At 43.0% G+C, this 18890-nt stretch overlaps 1 protein-coding gene across 1 annotated transcript; it reads right to left on the bottom strand.

The window, feature by feature from the left end:
* Nucleotides 1–3349: 3349 nt before the first annotated feature.
* On the bottom strand, nucleotides 3350–17221 carry IL7R (interleukin 7 receptor). The gene is made up of 8 exons (XM_035310565.1): nucleotides 16881–17221; nucleotides 11207–11345; nucleotides 9644–9798; nucleotides 7896–8050; nucleotides 7374–7548; nucleotides 6830–6920; nucleotides 4873–4948; nucleotides 3350–3879 (listed from the first exon to the last, which is right to left on the bottom strand). Exons 1-8 carry the CDS (start codon nucleotides 16969–16971, stop codon nucleotides 3376–3378), a joined length of 1386 nt encoding a protein of 461 aa, XP_035166456.1. The 5' UTR covers nucleotides 16972–17221; the 3' UTR covers nucleotides 3350–3375.
* Nucleotides 17222–18890: the final 1669 nt, after the last annotated feature.

The raw sequence follows: 18890 nt of genomic DNA, 5'->3' as shown, positions 1-18890 counted from the left end.
GCATTATGCAAAGAGACTGTGGAGAGATGAGGGAAGGGAAGGCAGTGGGAACCTGACAGTGCCCAGCACCCTGACATGAGGCAGCTGCACTCAGAGCAGGGCAGCTGGGCTGCTGAAATATCATTTTCCAGCACCTATGAAATAGTCAGAGACTGATTTTTCTGAGAGATTTATCTTCCACAGTTTACGCCAGACTGTCAAAGCTGAAGGAGCACTGCTAGCACATGCTTCAGAGAGAGCTAATCCCTGAGCAGCATTGTCTCGCAGGAGCTCAGTGCTTGCAAAAGCTCAGCCCGATGGGACTTGCCCAAACACCACTGCACTGACCAGGTTGCTGGCACTGACTTGGTAGCAGTTGGATGTAGCTCAATGAACGGGTTTCACAGCTGTATCTGAGAGCCAGGGTCCTGTCCAAGTCTTACTGCTGACCTTCAAGCCTCCTCAAGTTAGCTGTGCTCGTTACTGCTCTCCTGAAAACACACCTTTCTGGATAGACTTCATCATGTGTCCAAGTGCATGCCTGGAAGAAAGTAAACCCTGTATTTGGCATGAGTTAGCTTAAAGCCTTCATGAAGAAAAACTACAGTGGAATGAATGTATTGAACCAAAGGCTGCATATTTGTCAGCATTCACTAGTGTGTTACCAAAGGACCGTCTCTGAGGAAATGACCTGCATGAGAATTTGCCTTAATGTTTGCATACCCATGCTATCACAAACCTGAGGGCTTTTTGCCTTTGCTGGTGCTGTTGGTGTGGACCTCACAGCCACACAAAAGATTTTGGTCAACACTTCTGCCCCCCCTGAGTATCTGCAAGCCATTGGCAGGAGGTGGGCAGCAGCCATAAAACACCCCTTCCATGCATTCACACCTCTGAGCTGTCTGTAGTTATTCGAGTTTTATCCTTCCTGAAGATGGGCAGAGCCCATGGACCTGGCCTAATTTCAATGATGGCAGAGTAAGCCCTCTCCTGATAGATGTGCATAAGAAGACGGAAGATCAGCACAAATAGGTCATGCAAACAGCCATGTCCTTTTAATACAGTAAATACATTTTAAAACTGAGGTTACAAGTTATCTAATTAAATAAAATCATTAGGCACAGAGAATAAGATTGTTTAAACATAGCAGCTACACAAAAATATGAGGACTACATAGGAAAAATATAACTATCTCGGAGTGGTTACAGTAAATAAACATGAGATTGCTGGTTCTTTTCCTGTATTAAAGAAATACAGAAGAATTGTTTATATTTTGTATTCTGTATGTATTCTGCATACTCTTCTGGACAAGCAGAAAGACTATTTGATGTTGGTACCTTACGCTTTAAATAGTGCAAATAGACATTGGTGATGGCACTTGTATTCATTAAAAATGTATGTATGAGCTCAGAACAAGCATAGCACATACTGTACAGGATTCTTCTGATGCGCTTTTGCTTCTTCCTCTATCCCCTCTTTGTCACTGTGTTACTGGAAGAGGCTATCTTCCCAGTGCAATCTCTTCACATCTACAGTCGCACTGTGCATGTCTGCACAGCATGAGCATTACCAGCAGCTATTTTTTAAAAAATGAAATACAAATATCATAAAGGAAATGAATGTCCAGGGCTTTCATCTTTTTCTACTGCATTAATCAGCCTGTTGTTTGGTGAGAAACAGAAATAAAAACAATTCTGTAAAATGTCACTGAAGTATCATGAGCCAAACTCTCTGCCACTTTGCATGCAGAGACCATAAAGTTATCCCTGTCTGAAGGGTCCCCAGATGTCAGGTGGAGCTGGGGCTGGTAGAGAGCTGTCTTGGGAGCACTGTTTTTCTCCAGCAGACTACGCCAAATAACTTCTCTGTGGTTATTAGCAGTCAGAAAATGTTTAAGCAGCTCTGAGGATGAGGGAGGGCTCTTTTTACCCTTGGACTCTGGGAACATGAACGTGAACAAGGAGGACTTCAAGCAGCTAGAGGAACTGATACTTCACAGTATGGTGAACCCCAACCCCAGAGCACAGCAAAGCAGCTTGGATTTCCCATGGCCACACTGCTTGGCTGTCATGCAACAGTGTGGCTGTAGCAGCTTTGTCTCCAAGCGTGTGCTCTGCAGCGTGCAGCGTCCCACAGGGACAGTGAAGTAGGTCAGCCCTCCTGGAGTGGCAGCCTGTGGGGAGCCCCTTAGAAATGGGCACAGAGTCCAGAGAAGGGAGAATGGGAAGGGACAGAATGCCTTCCTTAGTCATAATGTTAAAGGCTTTTTCTACATTACCTCCAGGCAAGTTACAAGCTACTACTTTTAAAATACAGATCTTGAGATGAGCGGCAAGATCCATGATCCTCCATCCATATTCCTAGGCCAGAAGCCGCATGAGAAAAGTACCTGGCCAAACTCAAAGCATTCTCATGCAGCCACAGTCACTGGGGATAATACTAGTAAGCAAACATTACCCGATCAGTCCTTCTGTCCTAGAAAGTACTTGCATGCTGTACTAATGCTTACACAAGAGCTGTACAGAAAAAGACAGCAACATGTGTTTTACAGCCCTGATCCGGTTATAGGAAGAGCTAGGACTTCACTTTTTATTGATTTGTTTTGTGTTCTTGTCTAAAAAAAAATGCTAATACATGAAATAACTAAAATTATTTGATATAAACTACTAGCAGAAGGTCCTATGGACCCTGAATTTGACTCCAGGGTAGTCAAATGAGCGGCATGCTGGGTTTTGTGTTGTTTTCATCTATCTGAAAAAAATCAGTCTGAGAAAACATCTTCTTAAAGTGATTGCATGTGCCTTTTTTTCCTGGGGGGTCTGTGAACTTCCTTTGCAGTGGTAAAGCTCCTGAATTCCCAGGTGATTAATGCTTAGGCGCAATTCTCATTTACTGGCATTTTGCAAACTTGTGGACTTCCACTGACTGCAGAGGAGTTATTCTTGATCTGTGCTGGTGTGAAAGATATCAGATGCTATTTAACTTGAATTTGTTACCATATTTGTTCCTTAGGCATTAATAAGAGATTATCAGAAACGTTCACTTTTATGAGAGATGCTGTCATCCTCAGCTAGGAGTGCAGCATCATTGCTCTGGATTAATCAGATCTGAAGACTAAAGTCAGGTTAAATTAAATTTCATTTCTGCTGCAGTGGAGATTGCTGCCAGCAGGCTGAGCGTGGAGGTTAGGACACTCAACACTAAAAGGCTGAAGAACCCCCTTCCTCATAGGTACAGTGTTGCACTGTGATCAGGATGCATGGCGGAGGTGGGAGCTCATTGCTGCAGGACACAGGAAAATAAAATAGACAGCTTCGTTATCCTGCTTGTGTTTGTGAAAAACAAACAAACAAACAAACAAAAAAAAAAAACAGCATTCTGTCATGTCTGTAAGATCTACTGATTTTTGTAAAAGCTAGACATGGTGACATAGGCTTCTTCATTGTTTGGTGACCTCAGTTCACTGCTAGGTGGCATCTGGGATACCATGTCACCTTCCAGGGGCTCTGGTCCAGGTTGGTCTGAGGGATCCAGGGGAGGAGCAGAGGGAAAGTCAGTACCCTGGTCACACAGGGGCACCCCGCTGCTGTGGCACACCTCATACATGCTGGATCCACAGACGCCTTCAGTGTCAGCAGACTGGTTGCTTCCCAGGAGTCCATGCAGGGCTTCTGAGGACCAGACTCCTCCGTAACTTATGGACAGGTTTAGGTTGCTTTTGTCTGTCCTTGCAGGGCTCCTCTTCAGGTCTGATGCACTCCGAACCTTTGCTGGAACATTTGTCTCTGGAGCAGTTGGTGGCTGCAGAAAACTTTCCTGTTCAGCTTTTGCTCGAATGCCGTCCACTTTATGGATAAAAACGTAACCGAAACTCTCTGGGTTAAAGCTTATATCAAAATTCTGCATGGCAAAGGGAACAGCACAGTCAGTTAACAGTGGCATCAGCTTGACAGAAAAGATGCTTTGATAGTTCATCTGATTTTAGAACGGTATTTATTATACCTTTAACTCTGAAAGTAAAACAGGCTGAAAAATAGGCTAGCAGAGAATTAACTATCACAAAGCTCAAAATATTTTTGCATATTAATCTGAATCTCTTCTGTGTTCTCCTGCAGGCAGCATCACTGAATAGTGTTTCAGAGACTTTTGGAGCCACATATCTACTGCACACCTGCCATATAATAGGAACAAGTGTGCTGGCACAGGCAGTTCCTTTCAGTGCTATGTTCCTAATTTAGCAGTGAGAGAAATAAAATTTTATCTTGACTTCTTGAAACACATTAGCAATGCCTGCACCACGGAACACAGAGGATAGCAGAGATGTCTTTGACCTCTGAAAATTAAGAACTTGCTAATAATCCACCAGATGGCTTGTTGGCAGGACAACTCTATTGAGTTTCCTTAGTGAAAAAATATTGTAGATGTAGTTTTAAGGAAACTGGTTAATCCTAAACCTCAAAATTTGTGGCATCTGCCCATCAGACTTTTATCTGGCAAAGAGTGCTTCACGTGCTGTATGGCCTACGAGCAATTCTGTTGGCCATGTAAGGGGACATGGGTATCACCAGGGATGTTTGCAAAGGGTTCCCATCCAGCTCTGTGATCACAGTTTCATAGAAGCACTGAAATGTCCCACTTGGAGAGGACTTCTGGAGTACACCTGGTCCAACCATTTGCCAGAAGCAGGACCTTAAACTGGGTTATCCAGGGCCCGGTGTAGCCAAGACTTGAACACTTTGCCTGTGCAAATATTAGCTCTCTTGAGCAGAATGTAGAAGCAATTTCTGAAAGATGGACCAGTTCATGTAGCAAATGCATGTACCTTCTGTAATGAGTGTTAGTTTTGTTCCCAATAGTCTATACTCACGTGAAAAGGGCAGTGGAAATACATACATTTTTTGGTTTCTTGCACAGTTGCTCCAGAGTTTTTTTATGATCAGGAAGGTTTGGCCACATAGCTGGCTTGATCCTGAAACAGAAACAGTAGACAAGGAGTTCAACAGCAGCAAAAATGAGACATGCTGAGATAACAGAGTTCATGTTGCATCATTTGTACTAGTTCTCACCCAGCCTTAGGTGTGACTTGCATTACCCAGAATAATGACAGAGAAGTTCCAGAATAAAACAAAGGAGAAGAAGAGGAGGTATAAAGGTCACCCGATAGTCATTGTTCTTCTGAGTGTACAAATTGTCGCAGTTAAAGTAAGACACTTCACCAAGTACTGGGAAAGCAGCAAATTGTGCTCGCAAAGATCTCATTTGCATCTAGCTGTGTTAACTGTGTTTTGCATGGTGTAACCATCTTCTGCAAGTGAAAAAAGAGACTGTGGTTGAAGTGCAAATTTGCAGATATTGGCCTCTGCATGTTTATATTAGGCAAAGAAATGTATCTTTTCCTACTCCTTGGCTGTCTTTCTTTGCTTCAAGTATATGTATTATAACCTTGACTACAGGTTTCCTTTTGCTGCCTGAATTAGCAAAGTTCTCATGCTGTGCTGCTGTGAAAACCTTCAGCCATGATGCATCTAGAGAATACAGCCTGACTGACATTCAACTTTGCAGTGATATAAGTATAGCTGATATTATAGAATTATCAGCAATATGATAGTATATATATGAATATATATTTCTGTTTATGTGTGTGTATATATATATATATATAAGCATAAAACCCCTCTTTTTACAAGGGAAGCCTCTGGATTCAAAAGGTCTCACCACATAAAAAACTGCTTTTTCATCAGTTTTAACTTCTAGAAAAGTTAGAGAGAGAAGTGCAGGTGCTCAACAGTACTAAAAAGCAAGAGCTAGAAATCTCAAGATACAGCTATACTTGCAAATTAAACAGCACCGGGACCTGGTAGACAGTTCATGTGGCTAAAATGTTTAATTACTAAAAATGTTCCTGACACAGTTTCACTGCGGCCACCTAAGCACATTCCCAGGCAATCCCCACGTGTAAGTCAGGAGTTAGCACATCCCACCAAGTATAGTCCCCAAGAGTTGCTGGCATTCAGGCATCCCTCTGGGTGTCAGTGAAACTGGATGCCTTGGGCAGGGGCTGTCCTGGATGCCACCAACCAGCCCTGGGCATCCTGCCTCATCTCCTATGGCTGAACTTGGGAATTCTTCATTTCAGATTCTGATCTCACCAGATTATTTATGTATTTGTTTATTTTCTTAAGCTTGTCTACTAGCTATTTCCCTTAGGTGTATATTAATACCTACTGAAAAAAAATGTACACGTACATATCTACTGATTGTAGCCGATATATGAAAAAAACCCACAGAGACTAAGGACTGCCTGTATAGGTAATGTAGATCACACCTCTGCCTTTATTGCTTTGGAGGGGTCCATGGAGCTTGTTTTTGCCACACAGCTGGATGTGGACCCAGCTGGGCTTGTGGCTGATGTCATCAAGCTCTTTATGCAGAGAGCACTGCCCTGTCGCTTTTGAAAGCAGCACCCTGCTGACTCAGACTGTGAAAAGAAAAGAGGCAATCTCCTCTCTATACAGTTTCCAAACCTCTTGGGACTTTACTAAAACCCACAGCATGCTTTCTTTTCTGAGTCTTGCATGAAGCTCTTGAGTCAAACGTGCCTCCAGTGAGACACTATGTAAGTGTTCCGTGGAGGCTTCAGATCCCCAAGGGTCTCAGCATTTTGAGCCCAAGACTAAAGTCTGATTGAAGCAGCAGAGGTATGTTCTGCCTAAGTTGCAGAACATGTCTATGTCTGCCTTTGACTTGATACAGAAGCCCAGAGATAGAAAGAGAATAGATCACAGGTACAACAAGGAAGGCTGTCAGAAGAGGACTGCAACAATCTCTCATATGAAGAGACCTAGGTTACCTGCTTTCCCAAAAACTCAGGATCAGGACAATCACGACAACTGACAGAATGATACCAGGGATGCAGAGCATAATCACGAACATGCTGTTATCTAAAGGCAAACACAGGACATCTGTCAGTACCCATAAATGCCCCACTGCTAGCCACAATAACCACCTCAGACCATAAGTTAGAGATGAGAGCCCAGCACTGCACCTTCCTACCACTGGCCTGGTGCAGCGGTGGGTTTCTCCCACCTCCCTGACAGTGGGGAGAGATTGGGTGGTCAGGGCTCCAGCCCTTGGCTGAGCTCCAGGCTGGTTCCCAGAGGTTTGCCGTCACCCCCAGCCCTGGGCAGCTGCTGCTCACCACATCCTTGCAGCAGCACCGAGGTAACATTCATCGTATGACCAGGTGCCCAGCAGGGCTGACCCTGCTGTGGCTGCTGGCTCTTCCCTCCCTGTGCTCTCATTGCTGCTGCCACCAGGTCAAACAAGGCAGCAGGGATGTCACCAGCCCAAGGGCCCCTTAGGGCCCCTTGAACCAAAGTGATTTTTGCCCTTACATCTCTCTGCGGAGTGCTCTCCTGCAGTCCTGAAGGTCTTGGAGATGCTCCATTCACTCCACGTGCCCTTAAAATAATCCCCGTTGGGCTGCGAGCGAACTTTCACCTCGTAAGAGGCATCTGTTTCGAGGTATTTCCCCAGTAACTTTACCTGAAGGTATGGCGATTCTATTGTCTAGACATGCAAAAAGATGCAATTACTGACTAATAGGCATAGAAAATAAGAGCAAAATCACCACAGCAAACACTGTTACTATTACACTGAAGATGTCTCTGTTTCTTTATGGTGTTATGTCTTGTGTTTTCATGGCAAAGCCTAAGCACAAATGAACGAAACTTTGACAGCCCAGAGAAGCACCTAACAGTAAAGGGTGCTGTTGGTCAGGAATTTCCAGGGGACAAATATTGCTCCTTTCCAACTGCTGGAAAACAGCAGAAATGCAGACCTCAGGGTTTTAGCATGACACTGGTATTTCTGATAGCATTTAATTTCAGAAATTAAGCTCACCAAAACATACTTACCTTCCAAGGACCTTCTCCCTGCCGATAGGCTATTTGGTGTATTAATTTGTCCTTTAAGTATTTCTTCCATGAATGCGGTGTACTATAGTGAATAAGATACTCATTTGCCTCCTTTTGATATGTGATGTTGATATTGAATGGTACCTCAGGTTTAACTGCAAATGGTAACAAACCAGGATACAACAGATGCAGAACAATGTTACTACAAAATAAAATGGTCTTGAAAAATAAAAGTAGAGTCCATTTCAAGTTAAACTCCCTGCAGGGTGACCTATCTTGAGTGGGGGCTGGCCTGAGCTGGGTGAGTTTTACGCTGAGGCTAGCTCGTCATTATACCTTGGTCCCAAGAGGGGCTTGGTGTTGACCAGCTGAAGCAGAGCTGTGGCCAGCATTTCCTCAGGCTGTGACATTTAGTCTTGAAAAGCAGTTCCTGAGCATGCCCAACCCTTCCCTAGTGATGTGTGAAGACCTGAAATTCAGTCCCCAGTACTCTGAGCTAGTGACCCCATGCCAAAAGTGATCACTGTTTGGGGTTAAAGGTACTGGCAGCAAGCCGGTGGCCAACTGAGCGGTAGGACAGAGGAAGGGATGAAGCATGACAGTGTTAGCTGTAGCAGAGAGGGCTGCAGGTCCAGGCCCTTGCCATGAACCCCCACCTGACTTGGTTTGCAGGAGACAGGGCCAAATGACCACCCTAGCATGTACAAGTCCAAAATGTAGCCCCCTGAGCCCTACCTGAGGCTGGACATGCCTGAGGACTGCAGGGACCTGTTCTGTATCCCTGAAGCTTCCTGCATTGTCATCAGCTCTTAAAAGAACAGAGAGCCTGTGTCTTTTTTTCTCACAAAAATGTGTATATTCAGATATTATGCCCATTGCTTTTCTATCCCCCTAATACCTGATTCTTCCATGCGGCACCAACAGTTTTGAAGGAGACACTACCAGAGTGGACCATGCTGTCTCACTGACAGAGGTGGTGTAAGATTTTTACAAAATTATTGGACTGAGGCAGAAGTGCTGTATAAGAGAAGGATATTGCTGTAACTATTGCAAAAGGAAGGCAAAGCAATCCAGCACCAGAGCAGAAACTAGGGCTGCCCTACAAAGGCTTCTCTGCAGCCCTGGAATGAGAACAAGAGAAGTCCTAGGGAGCCCATATTTCCTGGAGCTCCCTATTTCTTAACTTAGGTAGGTCCCTAGCATAGCTTTGATGAGCTCCTTGATGGGCTCTTAGTGTCCCTTCTGCACCACAGGATGACTGAACACTTTGTTCAGACTATGGGCTCCACCAAGAAGCAAGATGTGAAAAAGCGAGATCTTTCAACCCCACAGTCCCTGTGTGGGATTCTGGTGTGCTACCAGGTTCAGCTAGAGTTCAGCTGGTCAGCCCTGAAACTGAGCAAACCCTAGTAAGAAATGGACAAAATGTCCCTGCTTGACAGTTCATCCAAGTCCAGGAACAGCTGCTTTTACCACCTGTGTGATTCATTCTAGGTCCAGGTCTGGGCAAACAGTATTATAAAAGCCAGAATTAAGCTGCACATTTTTAATGGTAGTTAGTCATCTTTACCTTTGAAGCATCACACTCTACCAACACCCAAATCCAGGCTTCATCCCTTCCTAGGACACTATTTTATATCTCCTCTATGTCATCCAGATTGACCTTTAGGTATTGCCCTGGACAATTCACACACACACACCTGCTAATGTCTATACCTTTATAATCAACAAAATGTTCAATGTCTTACCAATGTCAGTGACAAACAGACTCCTGCAGACTCTTCTCTTTATCTCATATTCTATGCAAATATCTTTATTTGAGAGTATATCGGTGAATTGTAAGAAATACACGTCGTCCCGTTTCTCCATATTGAAACACACATAATTGCTGTCTTCTTTGGTACTGTTGAGCAAAGTGACACATTAGTTTCTTCTCAGTATTACTATAAAACTATAAGGGGCAAATCCTGGTTGCTCATTTCACATTAACTGAAGTAAGACTCCATACAAAATAAGATAAAATAACTTGCGAATAAAGAGATTAAAAGACTTTTATTGTTTTTCCTCATGGTTTTGAGCACAATAATCAAGTGATGTGAGTCATGGTAGAGGTCCTGGAGCACTCCAAGAAAAAAAGAAAAAAAAAGCAACATTATATTTGAGATGCATATGTTAAGAAAACCTTTGTATCTTTAAAATTGAGCTTACTGCTGCCATTTTTAAATGTAGCGCAAAATAGGGTAATGAGGAATTTTTTACTGACTGAAGTGGCAGCAAATACAGGGTCAACGGCCAGCCAGGCCATGAGGGAGACATATGATACCTTTTCAGAGGTGGAAAAGTATATTTGTGTTCTTCTATCTGCCTGACTCTTATGTTTGAGGACTGTTGTAAAATTTCAGCCAAAATCCAAAATAAACCCCATGAAAACAGAAAAACTTTAATGAACTAAGTGGAAAAAAAACTAGTGATTAGAATAGTAAGATGAAAAAAGATGCGAAAAAGAAAAAAATCCACTTCTGGTGGTTGTCACTGTACTTTCAGTTTCAGGCAAAACATGCAAAGGAAAAAAGCAGAAGTATGCTAAAGAAACAAAATCTGAGCTTCTTCATCTAGGTGTATTTAAAAAAAGGTGGAAGTGTTTCATGGCCTTGACTAGAAGTGGAGATGACTGATAAGTTTGGTAAGTTTTTGAGTTTTGTATACTCATTCTAGCGTGTGTTTTGCATGTCTGTGTGTGCAAAGACAGTTGTTTAACTTCTGTCTTGACCTAGATAAAGATTTTTTCAGTGGAAAATAAGACTTCTCATGAAATAATTTACAGTGGAAAGGATCCACCTCTTCAAAATCATTCCTACTATTTACTTGATAAGTCTGGGTTTGTTTTTTCTTTCTTTCTTTTTTTTTCTTCCTTTTTTTGTTTTGTTTTGTTCTGTTGTTGTTGTTGTTGTTGCTGTTTTTTTTTTTTTAAATATCATTTAATTTAAAGGAAAAATGTTTTTGTCTTATGCTGAGCTTCACCAGAAACAATAGAGGCTCCAGAGCAACAGGAACAAGATGAGGACTATTGGAGACATTGTAATACCTTTCACAGATCCTTCCATCTGATTTTTTTTTTTCTTGTTGTGGGTTAGATTTTGCTTCAGTAAGCTCTTCTTCTTTGCTAAATATACTACTCAAACCTGGCAAAATGCTCTGAAATGGAATTTAGTCTCACTTTTCTGCTCCTGTTCCCCAGCATTTGGCAGTGTGACTAACCATTCTTTAGCATTTATCTTCCCAGAAGTTTACCAATGACTGACAGCACTTACCACACAGCCAGGGTATAGTTAGTGTTGTGAGGAGGCATCTCTGTAAAATTGCAGGTCAGGCTGCTGTAGGAATCCTTAAATTCCAGCTGGCTGAAGCAGTCAACGTCAAAGTTGCCTGGTTCGTCATCTTCAAAGGTCCCTAGGGAGAGATTCACACAATGGTACTGAAGCAAACCAGTGTGCGTATTCAGTTTGCAGCTCCATTGTAAAGGAGGGTGTTTCTTTGTGTGGTTGCCTAAAAGGAAGAGGATTAGCCTGCCTGTTTTGTAAGAAGCAAAGCAAGATTGTTCAAAATGAAATTAAAAGCCACTTGCACCTTTCAAGGTTGCTCTCCATGCATGCCAATGAAGTCCACCTACTTAACATGCACACCAGCCTGTGAACTATAAAATGATTTTGCATCACAGATGGTTCATCCAGATGTGACACCCCATGTCTATACTATTCTGTTAATCATGGCCAATGAAGTGTGCTGATGTTGTCCTTTCAGCCTCTGTGAGGTATAAATATATAAAATATATTGTCCACTCTGCAGTCCAATTCTAATTCCTCCTGTGTTTGAGCCCGGGACAGGGGAATTCTCACTTTAAAAGTTACAGATTGTCCTTATACCACGAAAAAAGCAGGACCTGCCACAGCTGGAACTTTCTCAAACAGGTTTTCCTATTAGGAACCACAAAATGCTGCTATCTTTCAACATGCAAAATGGAAAAATGGGAGCAGTATGTATCCATGATGCCTGTTGTAAAGTAGAATGGTTACGTCAAGGACCAAAACACTCCCGAAAACAAACAGCACAGAAACATGCATTGGGGAATATACTCTGCACAGTTACTGCCAGAGGTGTCTGGGGCTGATGCTCAGGGCTAACGTCTCATCAAGAGCAAAGGCTAGTAACAACAGGACTTATTTGTGTGTGCATTTCAGCTCAGAACAGCCTGAAAGGACATCAAATTCCTTTGAGTCTGAAGCAGCAGACCCACAGCCAAGGTTGCACACCATTGCTATTGCTGCTCCTGCACCAGGACCAGCTGTCTTGCCCCTGCTCTGCCCCTGCCCATGCTGGGCAGGTCTGGCCTGTCCCCACGTTCCTGGGAAGGCTGAAAAATGATATGGGTGGTTTTAGGAAAACCAGAGTATTTTGGTGTCATGAGGCAATTAAGCCCCGCAGCACATTTTGACTGAATTGCAGCGTTTTCTGAAATGTCACAAATTTGGGTTGAGGAGGGAAAGCTCAGACATTCTGCCAGAACACACAGCTTCCTGCAAATGTGCTTCAATGACTCATAAAACAATCATGATTTGACTAAGAACGTATGTCTCATGTCCTACACTTGGCATGTATGAGGTCAGTGAAACAAAAACTGATGCTTCTGAGAGGACTCCTCTCTGGCAGAAAATGCTAATTCAGCCCAATTTCATGAAATTTCACCCACAGTAGCCAAGGGCACAGTGAAAGGGATATTGCGAGCCCTTGAGTGGATTCTCAGGGCAGGAACGCCTCTGTCCCCTAATAGCAGTGGTTAAGGGTAGCTGTTATGATGTGTAACTCTCTCACCTATGTCCAGGGACTATTCCTGATCCTCCACTGGATTGTCTCCTACCCAGTCCTCCATGTGCTCTTCCCATGCTGTGCACCTGCTGCAGCAAGAACAAGTCCTGGGCTGTGCTGGGGATATCAGTGACTCAACTACTCAAGTACTTGCATAAACAGTGTGGGGAAATGCCCATAGAGAAATTCCCAATGGAAAGTCCCTCCCAGAGAAAATGATGGTCATCTCTGCTGTTGTCCAGGTTGCTCAGATCACAGAGGGGTGATCGGCCACTTGGACACTGCGATTCACAGTCCTGCTGGTGATGCCCCATGACCCCCAGCCAACTCTTCCAGCGTACTGGGAGATTCAGACCTTGTCTGCAGTGGGAGCACACCTGGAGATCCAAAACAGTCATGGTTTAACACAATGGAGAAAGCAGGGGAGAGTTTTGTGATTGCATGAATGTGTAAGAAAAGAGTGTCACCCCCCAGGGTCCCTCACACAGGAGCATCTGACGCTGCACTGCTCCAGACATCAGATCTATCCCCTGAGCTAAGATTTAGTGCCCATTTCCACTGTGAGCACCCAGTGCTAAGAAGCATTTTTAAGGTCTTCCCTTCTCACTGCAGGTCTGGTGTCACCTGTCCCAAGGGGAACTCAACTCTCCCTGAAGGAAGAAGAGATAGGGCATCTTCCACCAAGGCAGCCAGTTTGAGGAGACAACCTGTGCAGCACAGGTAGTGCACTGTGCTGGCTGACTACCACATTTTAGAGAGAGACACCGAGGTGAGCGCAACTCCTGAACTAAGCCCTGCAGCAGTTTCACAGAGGCAAAAGTCTTGACCAACACAGACCTAAGCCACTGGGGCAGAGACGTATCTACACAAATGTATATTACATATAATTATTTGAGGGTAAGTATGTGTGTATGTGTATATATACACATACATTCAAAATTCAGGGGATAACAAGTAAGCTGAAATAAATCTGTATAAAATGAAGAAAAACACACCAACCTACCATATTGTAGACAGTTAGATACACCCAAAGGTCACATGCACATATATATCACATTTTACACATCCCTAAGACTTCAGCTACAATGATCCAGGGGATTGGTTTATTTATACGCATAGTTACCTCAAGGCAGCATTAAAACTTGTGAACTACGATGGCCAATCTTTCTTTATATAATAGAGAGAGACTGCTTGGTGTCTTCTGTGTATAAAATTTACATATACAATATCTTATATAAACACAGGAAATTGGTAAACATCATATTAACAAATAGCCTATCAGAAAGAATTTCTCAGCTGTCTGCTACTGCTTTGCTGAAAAGCAACAGAAATTTTAAGTCAATCCCTGTCAGGTTGACTGCAAAATCAAAAGAAAGAAAAATGCCTTGTCTTGCAGTTTAGACATTTAATGATTATCCAGCATAGTTCACCTTTGGTGCCTGGGTAGAAGGAAAGCTGACTTTACCTCTTTGAACTTTCACATTGTTGATAATATGGCTCCTTATTCACGGAAATAACACCCTAACTATAGAGTATATGATAATTAAGCATCATGAATGGCCTTAAGTATGCAAATTTGAAATGCTTTTCCTGGTACAGTTCTTCCATGGACTGAGAAATTCTTTTTTTTTATCTGCTGTACATATGTGTGTGGCCCCAGTCACGCTTCTTCCCTAAACTTCAGAAACACCACATATGAATGTATCTGCTGCATAAATGGTTGTGGTGACTCCAGCATGGCTCCCATAGCTAAGGGCTGTATGCGCAATTAGTAGTTTACAAGATTATAATATTTTTCCTCGAGAAACCCAGACCAGACAGACCTCTGAGCCTGCCTCTGCTGAAATCAAGGCATGGCTTGAGATGGAGTGATTCCAGAGGGAGAAAAAGTGCTCTCAGAGCAACAGCCCTGGCAGGTCTTTCACAGAAATGGTCACCCCTTGGGTTTGGCCAACACCCAGCAGAACAGTTCAAATCACAGCAAGAGTCTCACGAGCCTTTACCAAGAGAAGAGTGTTAGCAGAGGCTATGCTTTGAAGCCACCAGGACTAACCACAATGTGTGAAACTGAAGGCACTAGTAAGTGTCTGCACAATCACTGTCAGAATTTGCAAAGTTGATGAAGTGACCAGCTCTGTCACCGGAGCCCTGCAAAATCTCTAGTGATGATGGCAGCAGACAGCTTATCATCTTGGTTTAGGATCTGTTTGGCTCAGGAAGGAGTTGTTTTCATCACAACAGATTTGATGTGTGTTGGACAGACTGAACAAGTCTGGGAAAGAGGGCCACTGATGTTGGCCATCGTGCCCATCACACCCTGCAGCATGCTGCTGCCTGCTGCTCTTACCCGTGCCTGCCTGCACATCCATGGCTACCCTGGCATCATTTTGCCTGTAGCTCTCTTGGGACTTTTGGGGTCACCACTGCTCTGTCAGGCCAGGGACAGAGCTGGGGAGGCACTGCTGAGGAGGCAGCCTGCTGCTCATCAAAGAGGAGGAGATGAAGGCAAGTGCTGCACTGAGCTTCTCCTCTCCTCTGCACCTAAGCATGGATGATATCATGCCTGCATTGGATGGTGGCACTTTGTCAGGCAGCAGGGTGACTCTGAGAGGCAGAGAGAAATCCAAATATCTATCATGCTCTTCAATTTGCTGGTCAAAGCCTTATGACTCACAAGGAAATCGTAAAAGCTGGTAATTGCTCAGTGGGGATTTTCTGAATCTGTTTTTCTTTAATTCTAAGCAAAGGATTAGTTATGGTTTACTGGAAGCTAGTGATGAAACAAAGGAAAGGTCTTCTCTCATCTGCTGTTTGAAAGCCCTGAGCATTTCAGTGACATCTGCTATAAAGCACTGGCATTGACCACTTACAACTGTAGCTGCTTGCAAAATCTGGCTCTTAACAGCTGCAAATTGTACAAACAAAAGGTAAACAGAAAAAAAAAAAAAAAAAGGAAAAAAAAAAACACAAACACAACCAAGTTTGATGGATGCAGTTCTGAGCTTTTCTGTTTTCTATAACTCAAAAATTTATCTTGTATTACCTAGCTACGTATGTGTGTATACATATATGTTATACAATAAATGACAACTACATGAAAAAGAGATTTATAGCCATTAAATCTGTGAGACAGCATAGGTACAGACACCATCTTCCTACAAACCTGAAAACTCTTTTGCTCCTCAGTGATGACATTTTGGTGCCCTAAAGCTACCAGTAACTGAATGACTGTCCATGTCCTTCAGACACTGTGCAACAAGCTCTGTCACAGCTGTTTCCTTAATATTAGACAAGTAAGAGTTAAACAAACCTGAGACTGAATCTGTAAATGAAGTTTTTCAGCTCCCTTTTGAGAAAAGGGATAGCAGATTGAAAGACGGTGGTTTTTATCATTCCTCTTTATGATTTTGATTGTGACTAAATAGATTGCAACTTTATTGGTCTTGATGAGACTAAATAATTTTCACTTGTCCAAATGAGATAATGAAATCTGCAATAAGCCTGAATTTAAGCTGTTGAATTAATTTATCATTTTTTTGCATGTAAGTGATGAATGCTCTTAGTGATGGGCTATGAGAAGCCCATGGTTGAGTTGCTGCCTCAGCCATGCTATGAAAGACACTGGGACTATCCCCAGATACAACTTTCACAACTGTTTAAAGGAAAAGAAAGTTTTGTTTTTGAAGTGGAACAAGTTGGGCCCCACTTGACGTATATTAAGACATTTTCTTCGGAGGAAACTGCCAAGAACAAGAGAAGTCAGAACCTCGGCATCCTTTGATGGCAGGTCAGAGTGATCCTGGACTGCAGGAGAGTGAAACAGGCATAACTCCTCACACAAACACTACATCAAAAAGAAAGGATTAACAGGTCTGATCTTGCATGCCCTCTGCATACAGGAATCACCTCCTCATTTCAGACAATTTTGGACATTATAAGGTCAGCAGACTTGGGAATTAAATAGATAAGCCAGCTCCACATACACTTCAGGTACTGGCACTGAAAGAAAGAGACTGGAAGCTAAAACTTTAACATATTTAACCCAGCAGTTGCATTTTGGAGCTCTTAGCTCAGGCTTTCAAGATCATACATAAGTGGAAAGATGAACATGAAATGACTCACCATCACCATCTGCTGAAGTGCAACCACTTTCCCCAAAAGTGGTACGAAGAAACAAGACGAAAATGCTCAATACTGTACTTGTCCGTGTCATCCTGAGCACGCTGCATGTGTGCAGGACCTGTGTGTGTGAAAACCTCGCTTACTCGCTTACTTTATACTAGACACAGAACAAACACATTGCCTGATAAAACGACCGCAGGCGAGGGGAAGTGTAAACATACTGGCAAGGATGACTAGTGGCAGAGAGCAGGAAGCCAGAGAGAAGATATTTTGCAGAGCTTTTACTTTGAAACATGCTTCCCACTTCAAAACTAAGGACCTTCTGGATCAGGCCCATTGAACTCATTGGGCTGAATCTGGTGAAGTCCAGTGGGTTGGATGCAGATGTTTCTTGGACCATGCTCCTGTCTGGACTAGTGGGATCTTTACCGCTGATTTTCCTGAGGAAATGGTTCAGTCCTCACATCCACTTTCCTCAAAATTGAGGTACACAGTTCCAACAGAGAAAAAAACCTTCCAGCTATGAAATGTTAAGTGCAATTGCTGTTTTTTATTCTTCAAGTGTTGGTATCACACAAGTCCCAAATAAGACAATGCCGACCTAGAAAAATTGTGATTTACAGGACTAATCCTGCAAAACCCAGCTCCTGAGAACAAAGTGGTACGTCTCGCTTTCTTTTCTTTTTTTTTTTTTTTTTTTTTTTTTTTTTTTTTTCAGTCTGTGGACAAAGCAGAGGCAGAAAAAGGATGATAAAGAGGTGTTAAATATTTCCTATGCACACTTTCTGTGGCTGTATACACCAACGCACACCAGAGCGTAATGCAGGGCCATGCACACAGCTGACTGATGTGGGTAACTACAAGTGAGCAGAAGACCTGAGAGAGGAGAGCAAGGTCCCGCATAGCACTGGCTGCACCAAGAAAGCTGCAGTTGCAGGCGTAAAGGAAACTGAGGGCAAAGTTGGTAACAATGCCCAAGCAAGCAGAAAAGTGGTGAGACTATAAAAAGACACAACATGCAAGCCACAGTGACTTTTTGGTTTGCAAGGAAAGAAACCACTCAACAGAACTATGAAAGCTCAGCCCTCCTGTCTAGAACAGTGTCCTTCTTGGCAGCCTGCTGGCAGCTCTTCGCCAGTGGCACTCCCTGCCCTGACCAGGGGCAGTGTATACCCAAGGGGGTGGTTCTGGGCTCCCCCTCACTGTTTTGATGGGAGGAATTAGCCCCCTTTTCATGAGAGCTTAGCGGGGCTGCCTGGAAGCTGGAAGTCTCTTACTTGTGTATCAGGTCCCTTCCTGGGATGGGACCCTTATCTGACAAAATGTAGTTATCTGCAGTGTCTATTCTATGCTAGAGCTTCTCAGACTTTCCTCCTGTATACTTAGTAGACAACATGATTCATCTCATCCCAACACAGACATTCAAAAGACAAAATCTTAAATATATTTGCTTAAATAAATATAATAAATAAATAATAATAAATAATAAATAATAATAATAAATAATAATAAATAATAATAATAAATAATAATAAATAATAATAAATAAATAAATATATTTGCTTACCTCCATGGCGCAAAAAGAGCCCAAGCTGCCATGGGGGTAGACATCTGCTTGGTAAACCTCTGTTATACATCCCACTCACAGACATGGGAGGGATCTACTGGGATGCAGCAGAGATGGCAGCACCTTGGCCTGACCAGACCCTGGTCAGGATGACCTTAAAAAATTATCTGGGGCACTTCCCCATTCATAAAATATCCCTTTCAAGAAATACCCTCTTTCAAAGGACTTCATCAGCTGGCAGGACTTTAGGAGTAATTAGCCTCTTGTCTCTCCCTGCTGAGTTTCCTATACTTGACTCCAAGTTCATGGACCACAAACGTGAATCAAAGAGATTGGGTCTCGGTAACTTGATGTCCCTGTGACCTACCTACCCTATCTTATTAGAAAAGTTTATTTCAGGATTTCATCACCTGGCTTAGTAATATTCAATATCATATTACTCT

The sequence above is a fragment of the Oxyura jamaicensis genome, chromosome Z (assembly GCF_011077185.1).
Source record: "Oxyura jamaicensis isolate SHBP4307 breed ruddy duck chromosome Z, BPBGC_Ojam_1.0, whole genome shotgun sequence".
NCBI lineage: Eukaryota > Metazoa > Chordata > Aves > Anseriformes > Anatidae > Oxyura > Oxyura jamaicensis.
This window is presented reverse-complemented; position numbering and strand designations above follow the sequence as displayed.

Excerpts from the sequence above, each read along its gene's own strand:
- IL7R (XM_035310565.1), bottom strand. The coding sequence starts at position 16,971 with ATGACACGGACAAGTACAGTATTGAGCATTTTCGTCTTGTTTCTTCGT. Across the intron at positions 8,051-9,643 it reads TCTGTTTGTCACTGACATTG|TTAAACCTGAGGTACCATTC; the intron begins GTAAGACATTGA and ends TACCATTTGCAG. Across the intron at positions 7,549-7,895 it reads AGGGAGAAGGTCCTTGGAAG|ACAATAGAATCGCCATACCT; the intron begins GTAAGTATGTTT and ends TTGCATGTCTAG.